Genomic DNA, 18,705 nt, shown 5'->3' on the forward strand with positions numbered 1-18,705 from the left:
AAGCCTGCTCCCCCAATTCTACTGATGTGTCTCATCAAGCCTGTCCCCCACCCCCATTGGTTTGTTGTCTCGTTGAACCTGTCCCCCCCAGTTCCTTTGACGTTGCTCGTCGTGCCTGTCCCCCCATTCCTCTGATGTGTCTCGTCGAGCCTGTTCTCCCCATTCCTCTGATGCGGCATCCCACCGAGCCTGCCCTCCTCCATTCCTCTATCACGTCTAGTCGAGCTTGTCCCCCGAGTCCTCTCACACGTGTCGTCAAGCCTTCCCCCCCCCCCCGATGCCTCTGATTCATCTCGTTAAGCCTGTCCCCTCATTCCTTTGAAATGCCTTCCTCACATTCCTGTGACTCGTTCGGTCGAGCCTGTCCCAGATTACTCTGATGCGTCTCGTCGAGCCTGCTTACCCCCATTCTTCTGAAACGTCTCACCCAACCTGTCCCCCCTCATTCTTCTGACTTGTCTTGTCGAGTTTGTCCTCCCCATTACTCTGACACGTCTTGTCAAGCCTGTCTATCCCCCATTACAATGACACGTCTTGTTGAGCCTGTCTACCCTTTTTTCCTCTGACTTCTTTCGTCGAGCATGCCCCCCTTCCTCTGACATATATCCCCCCATTTCTCTGACCCGTCTCGTCCAGCCTGTCCCCTCATTCTTCTGACGCATCTTGTCTACCCCCCATTACTCTGACACGTCTTGTCAAGCCTATCCCAGATTTCTCTGACATGTTTTGATGAGCATGTCCCCCCATTTCCGACAGTTCTCATCGAGCCTGTCCCCTCATTTCTCTGACATGTCCACCTATTTCTGACTCGTGAAGTCTGACCTTCCCATTACTCTGACGCATCTTGTCTATCTTCCATTACTCTGACAAGTTTTGTCGAACCTGTCTACCCCCCATTCCTCTGACAAGTTTCGTCGAGCCTCTCCCCTATTCCTCTGAATTATTTTGTCGAGCCTGTCCCCCATTCCTCTGACATGTCCCCCCAATTCCTTTGACAAGTCTTGTCGAGCTTGTCCCCTCATTCCTCTGAAATGTCTCGACTAGCCTGTCCCTCCCTATTCATCTGATGCGTCTCGTCGAGCCTGTCCCCCTCACTCCTCTGACATGTCCCCCCCACTCCTCTGACACGTCTCGTCGAGCCTGTCTATCCCCCATTCCTATGATGCATCTCATCTGCCCTGTCCCCCCCCCCCCCCCATATCTCTGACACGTCTCGTCAAGCCTGTCTACCCCTCATTCCTCTGGCTTACCCCTCATTCCTCTGGCTTCCCCCTCATTCCTCTGGTGTCCCCCCTCATTCATCTGACGTCCACCCTATTCATCTGACGCATCTTGTCAAGCCTGTCCCCCCATTCCTCTGACACATCTTGTCAAGCCTGTCCCCCATTCCTCTGATGCATCTTGTTAAGCCTGTCCCCCAATTCCTCTGATGCATCTTGTCAAGCCTGTCCCCCCATTCCTCTGATGCATCTTGTCAAGCCTGTCCCCCCATTCCTCCGACACATCTTGTCAAGCTTGTCCCCCCATTCCTCCGACACATCTTGTCAAGCCTGTCCCCCATTCCTCTGATGCATCTTGTCAAGCCTGTCCCCCCCCATTCCTCTGATGCATCTTGTCAAGCCTGTCTCCCCCAATCCTCTGCATCTTGTCAAGCCTGCCCCCCCCCCCATTCCTCTGATGCATCTTGTCAAGCCTGTCCCCCATTCCTCCGACACATCTTGTCCAGCTTGTCCCCCCATTCCTCCGACACATCTTGTCAAGCCTGTCCCCCCATTCCTCCGACACATCTTGTCAAGCTTGTCCCCCCCATTCCTCCGACACATCTTGTCAAGCCTGTCCCCCTTTCCTCTGATGCATCTTGTCAAGCCTGTCCCCCCCAATCCTCTGCATCTTGTCAAGCCTGTCCCCCCCCCATTCCTCTGATGCATCTTATCAATCCTGTCCCCCCATTCCTCTGACACATCTTGTCAAGCTTGTCCCCCCATTCCTCCGACACATCTTGTCAAGCCTGTCCCCCATTCCTCTGATGCATCTTGTCAAGCCTGTCCCCCCATTCCTCCGACACATCTTGTCAAGCCTGTCCCCCCATTCCTCCGACACATCTTGTCAAGCCTGTCCCCCCATTCCTCTGATGCATCTTATCAATCCTGTCCCCCCATTCCTCCGACACATCTTGTCAAGCTTGTCCCCCCATTCCTCCGACACATCTTGTCAAGCCTGTCCCCCATTCCTCTGATGCATCTTGTCAAGCCTGTCCCCCCATTCCTCCGACACATCTTGTCAAGCCTGTCCCCCCATTCCTCCGACACATCTTGTCAAGCCTGTCCCCCCATTCCTCTGATGCGTCTTGTCAAGCCTGTCCCCCCATTCCTCCGACACATCTTGTCAAGCCTGTCCCCCCATTCCTCTGATGCATCTTGTCAAGCCTGTCCCCCCATTCCTCTGATGCATCTTGTCAAGCCTGTCTCCCCCATTCCTCTGCATCTTGTCAAGCCTGCCCCCCATTCCTCTGATGCATCTTGTCAAGCCTGTCTCCCCCATTCCTCTGCATCTTGTCAAGCCTGCCCCCCCATTCCTCTGATGCATCTTGTCAAGCCTGTCCCCCCATTCCTCTGATGCATCTTGTCAAGCCTGTCTCCCCCAATCCTCTGCATCTTGTCAAGCCTGTCCCCCCCCATTCCTCTGATGCATCTTATCAATCCTGTCCCCCCATTCCTCCGACACATCTTGTCAAGCTTGTCCCCCCATTCCTCTGATGCATCTTGTCAAGCCTGTCTCCCCCAATCCTCTGCATCTTGTCAAGCCTGTCCCCCCCCATTCCTCTGATGCATCTTATCAATCCTGTCCCCCCATTCCTCCGACACATCTTGTCAAGCCTGTCCCCCCATTCCTCTGATGCATCTTGTCAAGCCTGTCCCCCCATTCCTCTGATGCATCTTGTCAAGCCTGTCTCCCCCATTCCTCTGCATCTTGTCAAGCCTGCCCCCCCATTCCTCTGATGCATCTTGTCAAGCCTGTCCCCCATTTCTCTGATGCATCTTGTCAAGCCTGTCTCCCCCATTCCTCTGACACATCTTGTCAAGCCTGTCCCCCATTTCTCTGATGCATCTTGTCAAGCCTGTCTCCCCCATTCCTCTGACACATCTTGTCAAGCCTGTCCCCCCATTCCTCTGATGCATCTTGTCAAGCCTGTCCCCCCATTCCTCTGACACATCTTGTCAAGCCTGTCCCCCATTCCTCTGATGCATCTTGTCAAGACTGTCCCCCCATTCCTCTGACACATCTTGTCAAGCCTGTCCCCCATTCCTCTGATGCATCTTGTCAAGCCTGTCCCCCCATTCCTCTGATGCATCTTGTCAAGCCTGTCCCCCCCCATTCCTCTGACACATCTTGTCAAGCCTGTCCCCCATTTCTCTGATGCATCTTGTCAAGCCTGTCTCCCCCATTCCTCTGACACATCTTGTCAAGCCTGTCCCCCCCATTCCTCTGATGCATCTTGTCAAGCCTGTCCCCCCATTCCTCTGACACATCTTGTCAAGCCTGTCCCCCCATTCCTCTGATGCATTTTGTCAAGCCTGTCCCCCCATTCCTCTGACACATCTTGTCAAGCCTTTTACCCCCGTTCCTCTGATGCATTTTGTCAAGCCTGTCCCCCATTCCTCTGACACATCTTGTCAAGCCTGTCCCCCCATTCCTCTGATGCATTTTGTCAAGCCTTTTACCCCCATTCCTCTGATGCATTTTGTCAAGCCTGTCCCCCCATTCCTCTGATGCATTTTGTCAAGCCTGTCCCCCATTCCTCTGATGCATCTTGTCAAGCTTGTCCCCCCGTTCCTCTGATGCATTTTGTCAAGCCTGTCCCCCATTCCTCTGATGCATCTTGTCCAGCTTGTCCCCCCATTCCTCCGACACATCTTGTCAAGCCTGTCCCCCCATTCCTCCGACACATCTTGTCAAGCTTGTCCCCCCATTCCTCCGACACATCTTGTCAAGCCTGTCCCCCTTTCCTCTGATGCATCTTGTCAAGCCTGTCCCCCCCAATCCTCTGCATCTTGTCAAGCCTGTCCCCCCCCCCATTCCTCTGATGCATCTTATCAATCCTGTCCCCCATTCCTCTGACACATCTTGTCAAGCCTGTCCCCCCATTCCTCTGATGCATTTTGTCAAGCCTTTTACCCCCATTCCTCTGATGCATTTTGTCAAGCCTGTCCCCCCATTCCTCTGATGCATTTTGTCAAGCTTGTTCCCCCATTCCTCTGATGCATTTTGTCAAGCCTGTCCCCCATTCCTCTGATGCATCTTGTCAAGCTTGTCCCCCCGTTCCTCTGATGCATTTTGTCAAGCTTGTTCCCCCCCACCTCTCTGACTTGTCGTGGATCCTATCTGACTTGTTTGTGTGCTCTTAGCCTCGTCCTTTTGTTTGCAGTCCCAGTTATTTCTGCTTCCATGTTTCCTCTTGACCATTATCTGCCAGTGTCTATGGTATGCATATGGTTCTATATAGCCAGGACAGGTATCGCCTTCGCCGATGCTCCTCTCACTACTGGCATGATGGTGGAATGTGCTTCAGCCTCTTCATGTATTTGGGGTCTTTCAGCTTCTTAACTTTGGTCATCTGTTCATTAACACAAGACATAGATTTCTCCCTCGAGCCAGTAATGATATCCAATGCTGACTCTGAAGATTGCTGATCTGTGTTAGGTAAGGAATCCGCGGTGACCATCAGGTCCGGTGTAGATTTCCAGTTAGTCACCCATATATCTATAATTACCCCATATACTGCTTGGTCCTTCCCTCTGTGCTTCTGCTAGGGTTGGGGCTTGTCCAGCTCAGTTACTGTAAGATCTTCTGTTTTCTGTACTTTTTAGGCTTAATTACTGGGACTCATCCACCCTTCCATCCACCCATCCCCAACAGACGGGCCGCAGTCATATGCTGAGGACAGAAACAGGCTCTGTCCGCACCTCCATCATCACCGTGAGATACAATCTCCCCCGAGAAACATCACTAAAATTGTGACAGCGAAGCTTAACCATCGCCATGGTTGTCGTCATACGGCTCTAATCCACATGGACAAACCTTCCCTAATGCAGCGGTCAATCTGCTCCATACTCTTCGGGGGTCTCTGGTGCTTTCTCTTTGGGCACCTTGGGTTTATGGGCCAGTGGATAAATTACTGCAGCCTCAGACATCAGACCTGGGTATAACTGGGGCTCAGTGTGTTACTCTGTAATGTGCTGTTCAGCTGTTGTCCACACACTTAAGCTTGAATTCCAGCAAAATATTTCTCTGATATGTGTAGCCAGGGGACACCACTCAGTTTTTTCAGTGTTGTGGTCAATGGGTCTGTTCCCTGCATCACACACAGCTGGTCGGGGTCTGCTTAGTGTCCATCTTGACTTGTGATGTCCTCTATGGCTGTAGTCTAGGATGAGCAGATCTTCCATGTTTTCACCCTTCCTTTTCTGGCTGCTGAACTTTCTAGGGTCCTGTAGTCAGATGGAGTATTAGCAGATAGGCGATAAATGGACAGTTCTAAGTCTACCGGTAACGAGCATGTGACATACGGAGATGAGCATGTGGATAAGTTACTTGTGAACACCGGATGTCAGAATTCCTGCAGTAGAGTATGGCCTCGCCAGAGACTGCATTGTGTGAACCAGCCGCTAGCCCTTGTTCACACTCTTCATGGTCCAAGCCCTGTGTTTTCTGACTACAAGAAAAAAAAAACCTGAAAAACTGCTTTGTGTGACCCAGCTGTAATGTGCAGGTACAGTAGTGTTCAAAATATTAGCCGTCCAATATGAGTAACCAGATGAATCGCTGGTTTTGGTGTAAATTATATCACCACGTGTTACACAATTTACCAGTCGGTGCAGTAGATAAGAAAACCACCAGACTCCGCATTCACGATCTGCAGGTTTCTGAGTCTGCGTATTAGAATAATTGACAGGGCAGTGATCACAGTAATATCAGTGTGGAGATCAACTAGTGAGGTCCATCATTCTGTGAAGACACAGGGGTGAATCAGGTGGCCCTTATCCATGGAAGAAGACAGGACACGTCCTACATGCATTTCTCCTGGAAAACCAGAGAAATATGGGGCGCTGGGACCTTGTTCAGAAGTACAGCATATTTTGATTAATAAGTTGATTGGAGAAGGTAAAATTTATAAAGAAGTGCAGACAATGATCGGCCGTTCAGCTGAAATGATCTCCAATGCTTTATAATGGTAACCAAACCAGAGAGACGAGGAAGAAAATGGAAGACGACCATTATAATGGATGGAAGAATAGCCAGAAGGGCAAAGGCTCAGAAAATGATCAGCTCCAGGATGATCACAGACAGTCTCACGTTACCAATGATCGGCCCCAGGATGATCACAGACAGCCTCACGTTACCAATGATCGGCTCCAGGATGATCACAGACAGCCTCACGTTACCAATGATCGGCCCCAAGATGATCACAGTCTCACGTTACCAATGATCGGCCCCAGGATGATCACAGACAGCCTCACGTTACCAATGATCGGCCCCAGGATGATCACAGTCTCACGTTACCAATGATCGGCTCCAGGATGATCACAGTCTCACGTTACCAATGATCGGCTCCAGGATGATCACAGACAGTCTCACGTTACCAATGATCGGCTCCAGGATGATCACAGACAGTCTCACGTTACCAATGATCGGCTCCAGGATGATCACAGTCTCACGTTACCAATGATCGGCTCCAGGATGATCACAGACAGTCTCACGTTACCAATGATCGGCCCCAGGATGATCACAGACAGCCTCACGTTACCAATGATCGGCCCCAGGATGATCACAGACAGCCTCACGTTACCAACGATCGGCTCCAGGATGATCACAGACAGTCTCACGTTACCAATGATCGGCCCCAGGATGATCACAGACAGCCTCACGTTACCAATGATCGGCTCCAGGATGATCACAGACAGTCTCACGTTACCAATGATCGGCTCCAGGATGATCACAGACAGTCTCACGTTACCAATGATCGGCCCCAGGATGATCACAGACAGCCTCACGTTACCAATGATCGGCCCCAGGATGATCACAGTCTCACGTTACCAATGATCGGCTCCAGGATGATCACAGTCTCATGTTACCAATGATCGGCTCCAGGATGATCACAGACAGTCTCACGTTACCAATGATCGGCTCCAGGATGATCACAGACAGTCTCACGTTACCAATGATCGGCTCCAGGATGATCACAGTCTCACGTTACCAATGATCGGCTCCAGGATGATCACAGACAGTCTCACGTTACCAATGATCGGCCCCAGGATGATCACAGACAGCCTCACGTTACCAATGATCGGCCCCAGGATGATCACAGACAGCCTCACGTTACCAACGATCGGCTCCAGGATGATCACAGACAGTCTCACGTTACCAATGATCGGCTCCAGGATGATCACAGACAGTCTCACGTTACCAATGATCGGCCCCAGGATGATCACAGTCTCACGTTACCAATGATCGGCTCCAGGATGATCACAGACAGTCTCACGTTACCAATGATCGGCTCCAGGATGATCACAGACAGTCTCACGTTACCAGTGATCGGCTCCAGGATGATCACAGTCTCACGTTACCAATGATCGGCTCCAGGATGATCACAGACAGTCTCACGTTACCAATGATCGGCTCCAGGATGATCACAGTCTCACGTTACCAGTGATCGGCTCCAGGATGATCACAGACAGTCTCACGTTACCAATGATTGGCTCCAGGATGATCACAGACGGTCTCACAAAACCAGTGATCGGCTCCGGGATGATCACAGACAGTCTCACGTTACCAATGATCGGCTCCAGGATGATCACAGACAGCCTCACGTTACCAATGATCGGCTCCAGGATGATCACACAGTCTCACGTTACCAGTGATCGGCTCCGGGATGATCACAGACAGTCTCACGTTACCAATGATCGGCTCCAGGATGATCACAGTCTCACGTTACCAGTGATCGGCTCCAGGATGATCACAGACAGTCTCACGTTACCAATGATCGGCTCCAGGATGATCACAGACAGTCTCACGTTACCAATGATCGGCTCCAGGATGATCACAGTCTCACGTTACCAATGATCAGCTCCAGGATGATCACAGACAGTCTCACGTTACCAATGATCGGCCCCAGGATGATCACAGACAGCCTCACGTTACCAATGATCGGCTCCAGGATGATCACACAGTCTCACGTTACCAGTGATCGGCTCCGGGATGATCACAGACAGTCTCACGTTACCAATGATCGGCTCCAGGATGATCACAGTCTCACGTTACCAGTGATCGGCTCCAGGATGATCACAGACAGTCTCACGTTACCAATGATCGGCTCCAGGATGATCACAGACAGTCTCACGTTACCAATGATCGGCTCCAGGCTGATCACAGACAGTCTCACGTTACCAGTGATCGGCTCCAGGATGATCACAGACAGTCTCACGTTACCAGTGATCGGCTCCAGGATGATCACAGACAGTCTCACGTTACCAATGATCGGCTCCAGGCTGATCACAGACAGTCTCACGTTACCAGTGATCGGCTCCAGGATGATCACAGACAGTCTCACGTTACCAATGATCGGCTCCGGGATGATCACAGACAGTCTCACGTTACCAGTGATCGGCTCCGGGATGATCACAGACAGTCTCACGTTACCAATGATCGGCTCCAGGCTGATCACAGACAGTCTCACGTTACCAGTGATCGGCTCCGGGATGATCACAGACAGTCTAACGTTACCTGTGAGGACTATGACAGTTAGAAGATGCCTGTGTGACGCTAATCTCTTACCAATAAGTCCCCGCAAAGTCCCACTGATAAAAAAAGACATGTACTGAAGAGGATACAATCTGCCAAAGAACACATCAACTGGCTGAAGAGAAATGGAGAAATATTTTGTGGACTGAAGTATGTAAAATAGTTGTTTTTGGTTCCAAGGGCCGCAGTTTATCAGACGACCCCCAAGCTGTGCAATCAAGCCACAGTGCCCTCTGCAGACAGTGAAGCATGGTGGTGAAGCATCATGATATGGGCAGGTTTCTCTTACGATGGTTCTGGACCTATTTACCCCATACCAGGGATCATGGACCAGTTTATATATACCGTATTACAATACTTAAAGAGGGCATGTTTCCTTATGCTGAGGAGGATGTGCCCTTGAAATGGGGATTTCACCAAGACAACAATAACCACAGCAGTAAACAAGAAACATCTTGGTTCCAGTCCAAAAAATATTGAGGTTATGGAGTGGCCAGCCTGATAGGACACTTGTGGGGGGACATCAGAAATGCCGTTTCTGAGGCAATGCCAACAAATGCCAAAAAAATAGTGGGTTGTAGCCCGAGCATCCTGGAGCTACAGGTGACCGGGGCAGAAGGTGGTGACTCCATGCTACATAGATGTGAGGCCGGTAACAAGGAAATATCAGGTCAGAGATTCACCGGAAGGAGAAATCCTCATAAAGAACAGTAGTAAAGACAAATGCAGACGCTGCGGATTATTAGAATTGACCATGTCATTTTCTGCTATTGTCTGTAAAGTAGTTATACATTATCTACATTTTTCTTCATGTTGTGAATTAGGAAACAGCGAGCGATGTTTCCAATGCTGGAGATAAATGGAGAAAGATTTGGGATTCACTCGTGTTTGTGAACACACGGCTGTTATTTTGAACACTACTGTATTAGATGAAGTGACCTAAAATCACCAGTCACATGGGAAATGTTGCCTCCAGCTGGTCATGGACTATGCTCTGGGCTGACTCCTCATGTCACTGAAGTCTCACGGTTCATCGAATCGATGCCCAAACAAGGCCTGATGTGAATTGTTCTCCGGTCATGACCAAAACATGAGAAAATTAGGCAGCATTCCCTGAACATCAGAGATGTTCCCATGCTCGTTGTCCGGGTCTACCTCTGATGGCCATCGTCACCTGATAGAAGTGGCCAAATGTTCATCCATGAAGAGGGTCACCAAGCTTTTGTGCCCACCGGTATCCCGTTCCCAGGCTATATACTATGCCCGCCATTATCCCGCATCCAGGCTCTAGGCTGCACCTGCCATTATCACGCTCCCAGGCTGTAGGCCGCGCCTGCCATTATCCCGCTCCCAGGCTGGAGGCCGCGCCTGCCATTATCCCGCTCCCAGGCTGTAGGCCGCGCCTGCCATTATCCCGCTCCCAGGCTGTAGGCCGCGCATGCCATTATCCCGCTCCCAGGCTGTAGGTCACACTCGCCATTATCCCGCTCCTAGGCTATGGGTCGCACCCGCTGTTATCCCGCTCCCAGGCTGTAGGCCGCGCATGCCATTATCCCGCTCCCAGGCTGTAGGCCGCGCATGCCATTATGCCGCTCCCAGGCTGTAGGCCGCGCATGCCATTATCCCGCTCCCAGGCTGTAGGTCACACTCGCCATTATCCCGCTCCCAGGCTGTAGGTCACACTCGCCATTATCCCGCTCCCAGGCTGTAGGTCGCACCCGCTGTTATCCCGCTCCCAGGCTGTAGGCCGCGCATGCCATTATCCCGCTCCCAGGCTGTAGGCCGCGCATGCCATTATCCCGCTCCCAGGCTGTAGGCCGCGCATGCCATTATCCCGCTCCCAGGCTGTAGGCCGCGCATGCCATTATCCCGCTCCCAGGCTGTAGGTCACACTCGCCATTATCCCGCTCCCAGGCTGTAGGTCACACTCGCCATTATCCCGCTCTCAGGCTGTAGGCTACGCATGCCATTATCCCGCTCCCAGGCTGTAGGTCACACTCGCTATTATCCCGGACCCAGGCTATAGGTCGCACCTGCTGTTATCCCTGTCCTTTCTCCTTCACCTCAGTGCCTTATTCATTGTTTCGCTGTTTCATGCTATATGTAGTGTGTTGTGCTGTCCCTTGTATCTCAGAGTAACTTCACCAGGACCGCTAATTGAGAACAGCGATGTAGCTCCCTTCCACTTGTCCCCTTCTCCCTGTACGTTTTTAATGTTTTGAATGCGCCCTGTGTATTCTGGACTCGCCTCCTACCCTTGCATGTTCTCGTGCTTCTCTCCTGCTCTGTGTTAAGTTCTACACTTGGCACCTTCATACTGCGATCATCTTCTTCTCCTGTAGACTGTCCTGTTCTCCTGTAGACTCCTTGTGCTTCCTTTATTTTCTGTCCCCATCTTCTGCGCTCTCCGTCCTTGTCTTCTGAGCCCTCCGCCACCTCTGCCCCCATCTTCCACGCCCTCTGCCCCCATCTTCCGCTCCCTTCTGCGCTCTCCGCCCCCATCTTCGGTGCCCTCCATCCCCCTCTTCCGCGCCCTCTGCCCTCAAGATACCCCATGCTTGAGCTCTATGTCTCTCCAGCAGCAGCATATTTCTGGTAGCTTGAGGATGATGTAAGTTATTAGCGATTTGTTTTCCTTCATGGTTTGATGGCATTTACATCAATAAAGTACAATGGCTCAGCAGCTAACGTCAGAGACTCGATGTGATGAGTAGACGAGGACCATGCAGAATCCAGCAGTTCTTCGGGGTCATAAATTAGAATCTAAACTGGAAAGATGCTTTCATTAATGGGAGTCATTTTTCCTGGTCACACTTGTGTCCTTTGTAGATGCCCTTAGCTTGCTCTTTGGTGAGGAACACTTCTTCACTTCTGGATTCTCATTAGTTGAGAATTTCCCTCCCTGTTTTCCCCAATCTTCTAACATTCCCAATTGGGATGTGATGGGGGTTGCGGACGTATGTATGTAGTACAGAACATATGGACCCTCCTCAGTAATCCCTGATGATGGAGTGGCCACATGTTCGTCTGCAACACAGAAAACCTGATTGTGAATCTCTGGCCGCAGTACGGGCCGGAAACCTCTATGGAAGGTAGAAGAATTCTTCTGTGTATTAGATTTTGTCATCTTTTCTGATCGGTGGTAGTCTGACGTCTGAAGCTCCCACCGAACCTAAGAATAATGGAGATGGTCTAGCACCTTAACGCCCTGTGCCAGGAACCCTCCAAGTAAAGTGACACAAAGTTTCAAGATCGGAATAGTCTAATGGAGGTGTTTTATCCCCAAGAATGCGAAGGAGAACAGAAGTCCTGATGAACTGCAGCAGTGAGCCGGGACTGTTAGCCCCTCATTGCCCGTGGATATGATGGGGGTCCTGATGACCTGCAGCAGTGAGCCGGGACTGTTAGCCCCTCATTGGCCGTGGATATGATGGGGGTCCTGATGACCTGCAGCAGTGAGCCGGGACTGTTAGCCCCTCATAGGCCGTGGATATGATGGGGGTCCTGATGACCTGCAGCAGTGAGCCGGGACTGTTAGCCCCTCATTGCCCTTGGATATGATGAGGATCCTGATAACTTGCAGCAGTGAGTCGGGACTATTAGCCCCTCATTGCCCGTGAATATGATGGGGGTCCTGATAACCTGAAGCAGTGAGCTGGGACTGTTAGTCCCTTGGAGGAATGGACCATGGTCTTTACCACCAGTGATTGTTTAAAGCTGCAGAGGAAATGATAAATTGTTCATGATCCTCAAATCTACTTGTCTTTATGTGTGCAATTATCAGGACGGCCATGTTACGCTAAGCAGTAACATCAGAAAGCGGATCATTGACTTCCATGAATGATTGTTTGCATGCTGTGGGTCACTTTACAAAGATAGGCAAGTTGTGAGCTGTGACCATCTCCTGCCAACTGCCATCATTGACCTCTGTGAGAGAGTGCTGTGTACATGCTCTGTGTCACTGGGCAGGACGGACCATGGTCATGTAGTCACTTATAGGACTGAGCATGCTCTGTGACATGTGCAAAGGTTACTGAGCAGAGAGGGAAAGAAAGCGGGCAGTGTCCATCGCATTGAACTCTATGGGACTTCTGTGTGCATGCTCTGTCATCTGTGCAGGGAGGGCAGAGTTCTGTCCACCATCTCCTGTAATGGTGGAGCCTGTGTGATATCAGACCTTGTAATCCAGCCCTCTTATAGAAATGACATGGCGGCGGAGAAGAGAAAGTGCAGAAATTGTGACAGAAACACTGAGTAATAATGTGACATCATCATGGCCCATCCTCACCAGGGGGCACCATCTATACAAATAATAAATGGTCAAAATGTTCTGGGTGTTGGTGCTTCCTCTGTGATTGGCCCAAGAAAAAGAGACAGCAGAATGACCGGACGGCAGAGATACACGGGTGTTAGACGTGTGATGTTACAGGATGGCAGAGATACACGGGGTGTCACATGTGATGTTACAGGACGGCAGATACGCGGGGTGTCACGTGTGATGTTACCGGACGGCAGAGATACACGGGTGTTAGACGTGTGATGTTACAGGATGGCAGAGATACACGGGGTGTCACGTGTGATGTTACAGGACGTCACAGATACGCGGGGTGTCACGTGTGATGTTACAGGATGGCAGAGATACACGGGGTGTCACGTGTGATGTTACAGGACGTCACAGATACGCGGGGTGTCACGTGTGATGTTACAGGACGGCAGATACGCGGGGTGTCACGTGTGATGTTACAGGACGGCAGAGATACCCGGGGTGTCACGTGTGAAGTTACAGGACGGCAGAGATACGCGGCGTGTCCCATGTGATGTTACAGGACGGCAGAGATACGCGGGATGTCACGTGTGATGTTACAGGACGGCAGAGATGCGCGGGGTGTCACGTGTGATGTTACAGGATGGCAGAGATGCGCGGGGTGTCACGTGTGATGTTACAGGACGGCAGAGATACGCGGGGTGTCACGTGTGATGTTACAGGATGGGAGAGGCGCGGGGTGTCACGTGTGATGTTACAGGATGGCAGAGATGCGCGAGGTGTCACGTGTGATGTTACAGGACGGCAGAGATACGCGGGGTGACACGTGTGATGTTACAGGACGGCAGAGATACGTGGGGTGACACGTGTGATGTTACAGGACGGCAGAGATGCTGTTGTGAATTCTGCTCTTGGGCTCCCTCCGGTGGTTGTTAGTGGTAGTGGAGTGGTCTCTGGATTATAGGCCAGGGCAGGTGTTTCTGCTTATTGCAGCTCTATTAGGTATTTAGGGTTGTTGGATCCTTCAATCCCTGCCAGTTGCCCATTGTATCTTGGAGGGATTGCAACTCTGTCTGGCTCCACTGCCCTGCTGTCATTTCAGCTAAGATAAGTGCCTTGTTTTGGTTCTCTGTAGCACGCATGCAGTTTGCTTTTATGTGCAGTGCAATCTATTGTGTTTTTGTCCAGCTTGACTTGTTTGGATTTTTCTGTCATGCTGGTTTCTCTGGAGATGCAGATATACATCCTATGTCTTTAGTTAGATGTAGTATATAGTATTTTCTGCTGTGGAATTTTCTAGTGTTTTAATACTGACCGCTTAGAACTCTGTCCTATCCTTTCTATCTAGCTAGAAGGGCCTCTTTTGCTAAACTGTTTTTTCTGCCTGTGTACGTATTTCTTCTTAAACTCACAGTCAATATTTGAGGGGGGCTGCCTATCCTTTGGGGCTCTGCTCTGAGGCAAGATAGGATTTCCCATTTCCATCTTTAGGGGTATTTAGTCCTCCGGCTGTGTCGAGGTGTCTAGGCCTGGTTAGGTACATCCCACGGCTACTTCTAGTTGCGTTGTCAGTATTAGGATTGCGGTCAGTACAGGTACCACCTACTCCAGAGATAGTCTCATGTGGCTCCAGGGTCACCGGATCATAACAAGATACGCGGGGTGTCACGTGTGATGTTACAGGATGGCAGAGATGCGCGAGGTGTCACGTGTGATGTTACAGGATGGCAGAGATACGCGGGGTGTCACGTGTGATGTTACAGGATGGCAGAGATGCGCGAGGTGTCACGTGTGATGTTACAGGATGGCAGAGATGCGCGAGGTGTCACGTGTGATGTTACAGGATGGCAGAGATGCGCGGGCTGTCACGTGTGATGTTACAGGATGGCAGAGATGCGCGGGCTGTCACGTGTGATGTTACAGGATGGCAGAGATGCGCGGGGTGTCACGTGTGATGTTACAGGATGGCAGAGATTCGCGGGGTGTCACGTGTGATGTTACATAACGGCAGAGTTATTCGGGGTGTGGGATGTGTGATGATACAGGACGGAAGAGATATGCGGGGTGTGGGATGTTATGTTACAGGATGGCAGAGATACGCGGGGTGTCGGATGTGTGATGTTACAGGACGGCAGAGATATGCGGGGTGTCGTATGATGTTACAGGACGGCAGAGATACGTGGGGTGTCACGTGTGATGTTACAGGACGGAAGAGATATGCGGGGTGTGGGATGTTATGTTACAGGATGGCAGAGATACGCGGGGTGTCGGATGTGTGATGTTACAGGACGGCAGAGATATGCGGGGTGTCGTGTGATGTTACAGGACGGCAGAGATACGCGGGGTGTCACGTGTGATGTTACAGGACGGAAGAGATATGCGGGGTGTGGGATGTTATGTTACAGGATGGCAGAGATACGCGGGGTGTCGGATGTGTGATGTTACAGGACGGCAGAGATATGCGGGGTGTCGTGTGATGTTACAGGACGGCAGAGATACGCGGGGTGTCACGTGTGATGTTACAGGACGGAAGAGATATGCGGGGTGTGGGATGTTATGTTACAGGATGGCAGAGATACGCGGGGTGTCGGATGTGTGATGTTACAGGACGGCAGAGATATGCGGGGTGTCGTGTGATGTTACAGGACGGCAGAGATACGCGGGGTGTCACGTGTGATGTTACAGGACGGAAGAGATATGCGGGGTGTGGGATGTTATGTTACAGGATGGCAGAGATACGCGGGGTGTCGGATGTGTGATGTTACAGGACGGCAGAGATATGCGGGGTGTCGTGTGATGTTACAGGACGGCAGAGATACGCGTGGTGTCAATGTGATATTTCAGGACGGAAGAGATATGCGGCGTGTTACATGTATGTTACAGGACAGCAGTGATACGTGACATGTCGGATGTGTGATGTTACAGGACGGCAGCAATACATGTGTCAGATGGGTGATATTAAGTGGCGGCAGTGATTCGTGTGGTGTCAGATGTGTAATCTTACAGGACGGCAGCGATATGTAGGTGTGGAGACACAGGTGTCCTAGTCCACTAGCTGAAACCAGATTGACCAGGAATCATCCCAGTGAATGCCCCCTGTCCTTTTACCATGTGCGTAATACTCGGACTTCACAGGGTGAGGGTAAAACAGTGTGGCAATACTTTATTGAACCACAACACATACAGATAACACATAGAACAGTCCCAGCAAATACCCCAAGATGGTGCAAATTAGTCTCACCCTTCCGCTGTCTTGCGGGTGTGACTTCAGAGCTTCCAGGGTCGACTACCCCACCTGTGGCACGCACACAGAGAGGAGGTAACCACAAGCTTAGGAAGATGACAGTCCATTCAGGTACAAGGCCAGGTGACCGGAGGGTTACAACCTGGCTTCTCCAAACACCTCCATGGAACCAGGCGACAGGTAGGTTACATTCCTGACTTTCCCAAACGTATCCATGGGGTTCATGTGACTGGTGGGTCCAAATCTTGATTACCCCAAAGTTTCCATCAGTTCAGTGATGGTGAATGGAGCAGATCTGTATTCTTTCATCCGGCGCCATGGTTTCCTAAGCTGGCATCCAGTAAAATGTCAAATCTGTGTCCATCGTGATGGAGCCATGGTCAGGCAGCTATGTGTAGAGTGTTCCTGGCTGTGGTTTTGTCAAGAGTCGCTGGATGTCTTCACAACTGTTGTCCTTCAGGCCAACAACCAGAGGGCAAGAGGAAGATGCGATGAGGTTGACTCACATTGTTTGACCATCTAATCTATTTCCATAGTTTTTATGCCTCTGTTTTGCAAGTCAACAAGTTAGCTGGCCTGGAGAACATGTAATCATTGTTCAATTGCCCTGCATTTCTGTCATCCAGGATAACAGCACAATATATTACAACAAATGTCAATTTACAAGTCAATATTACAGGCTTATGCAAACAAAAGTCTGTGTTTTCTTGACCAACCAAAGAACAAACACAAAAATTCAAAAGTCAACATGTAGATAAGTCTATTCTTCTGAATAATTAAGATTAAATGCTGTGTCGTCACAGCGGGATGTCAGATGTGTGATGTTATTTGGCAACAGCGATGCGTGTGGGGTCAGATGTGGGATGTTACAGGACGGCAGCGATATGTGTGGTGTCAGATGTGTGATGTTACAGAATGGCAGCGATATTTGTGGTGTCAGATGTGTGATGTTACAGGACGGCAGCGATATGTGTGGTGTCAGATGTGTGATGTTACAGGACGGCAGCGATACGTGTGGTGTCAGATGTGTGATGTTACAGGACGGCAGCGATACGTGTGGTGTCAGATGTGTGATGGTACAGGACGGCAGCGATACGTGTGGTGTCAGATGTGTGATGTTACAGGACGGCAGCGATACGTGTGGTGTCAGATGTGTGATGTTACAGGACGGCAGCGATACGTGTGGTGTCAGATGTGTGATGTTACAGGACGGCAGCGATACGTGTGGTGTCAGATGTGTGATGTTACAGGACGGCAGCGATACGTGTGGTGTCAATGTGTTTTTCTTACAGGACGGCAGTGGAACGCTCCGACGCTCTGGGTCTCTCGGTAAGATCCGTGATGTCTTACGGAGGAGCAGTGAAATGCTGGTGAAGAAGCTACAAGGGACGACTCCTCCGGAACCAAGAAACACAAAGTAATTACCACGTCACAATGTGATACAAAGCCATTGTGAGGAACGCCTGAGGTGGGGTGACAAATCACACCCCCTGCTCAGAGCCACACGCAGCACACTTGGTGTCATGTGCTCAATGCCACCCACTTAGGGATCAAAACCGCACAATTAGTACCTTGTTCTCTATACTATGCGCACTGTTCACTTTGTACCACTGCCACGCGCACTGCATGCTCAGTATCACACCTTCTGCTCGCTTAGTACCACATGCACCGCATGCTCACAGGTATAGCAGCAAGTGTACATCACACACAGTGTCAGGGATGCGGGATATATGTCAGGACTTTTCTAATCCCACAATTTCGTAATATCACAGGCCGGGAAGGTCACGAGTACTACCCGCTGTGATTGTTGGAGTGAACAGCTTTCTGCTGCCCCCTATCATCCGGACAATTAAATGATTGGCCGACGATCAACGGAGAAGGTCGCAGCCTGTTCGCACCACTAGGCCGGCTGTTAGAATGTTACCCGTGAACGAGCGGTATATACACCTCCGGATTACAACACATGGAATATGTGTACACACTCCGGTGCGATCACGGCTACCTCTGACAACCCCAGACTTTTCACCACCACCACTAATCTGTTTTGGACTAATGGACACCATTACGGTAGTTATGGCTTTGAGGCGAAAGTTGGAGAACAGAAGTATTACATTTTATATTTAATCCAAAGAAAGCAGTGTTTATGAAAAATATACAACAGAATACAGCATAAACAGGTACAGAAAATAAAAGGGATTAACAGAAGAACTTACTATACCGATCGCAGAGACGATTGTTTAGCCAAAGGAGATCACTTCGATTTGGCCATCAGGACAGGGTCCCTACATACATGGGATATGTAACTCTCGTGTACAAACACTGATGACAATTGGGATCGATCTTTTATCAGATCCCACCCACACACCCCTCTACAATGACCTCACAAGGGCCCGGTTGT

At 50.6% G+C, this 18,705-nt stretch overlaps 1 protein-coding gene across 6 annotated transcripts in view; it reads left to right on the top strand.

Annotated features, from left to right (window-relative positions):
* Window positions 1–18,705, top strand: part of KLC4 (kinesin light chain 4) — a 91,506-nt gene that overhangs the window by 62,957 nt on the left and 9,844 nt on the right. For 3 of the 6 annotated variants that reach the window (XM_077281881.1, XM_077281883.1, XM_077281882.1), the window contains exon 13: window positions 17,600–17,724. In XM_077281881.1, the coding sequence (XP_077137996.1) occupies window positions 17,600–17,724 (125 nt within the window). Of the gene's footprint in view, window positions 1–4,868; window positions 13,130–17,599; window positions 17,725–18,705 lie in introns of those variants that run through there. The other 3 variants (XM_077281884.1, XM_077281885.1, XM_077281886.1) reach the window with 1 other exon arrangement.

This window comes from Ranitomeya variabilis, chromosome 2, assembly GCF_051348905.1.
Source record: "Ranitomeya variabilis isolate aRanVar5 chromosome 2, aRanVar5.hap1, whole genome shotgun sequence".
Lineage (NCBI taxonomy): Eukaryota > Metazoa > Chordata > Amphibia > Anura > Dendrobatidae > Ranitomeya > Ranitomeya variabilis.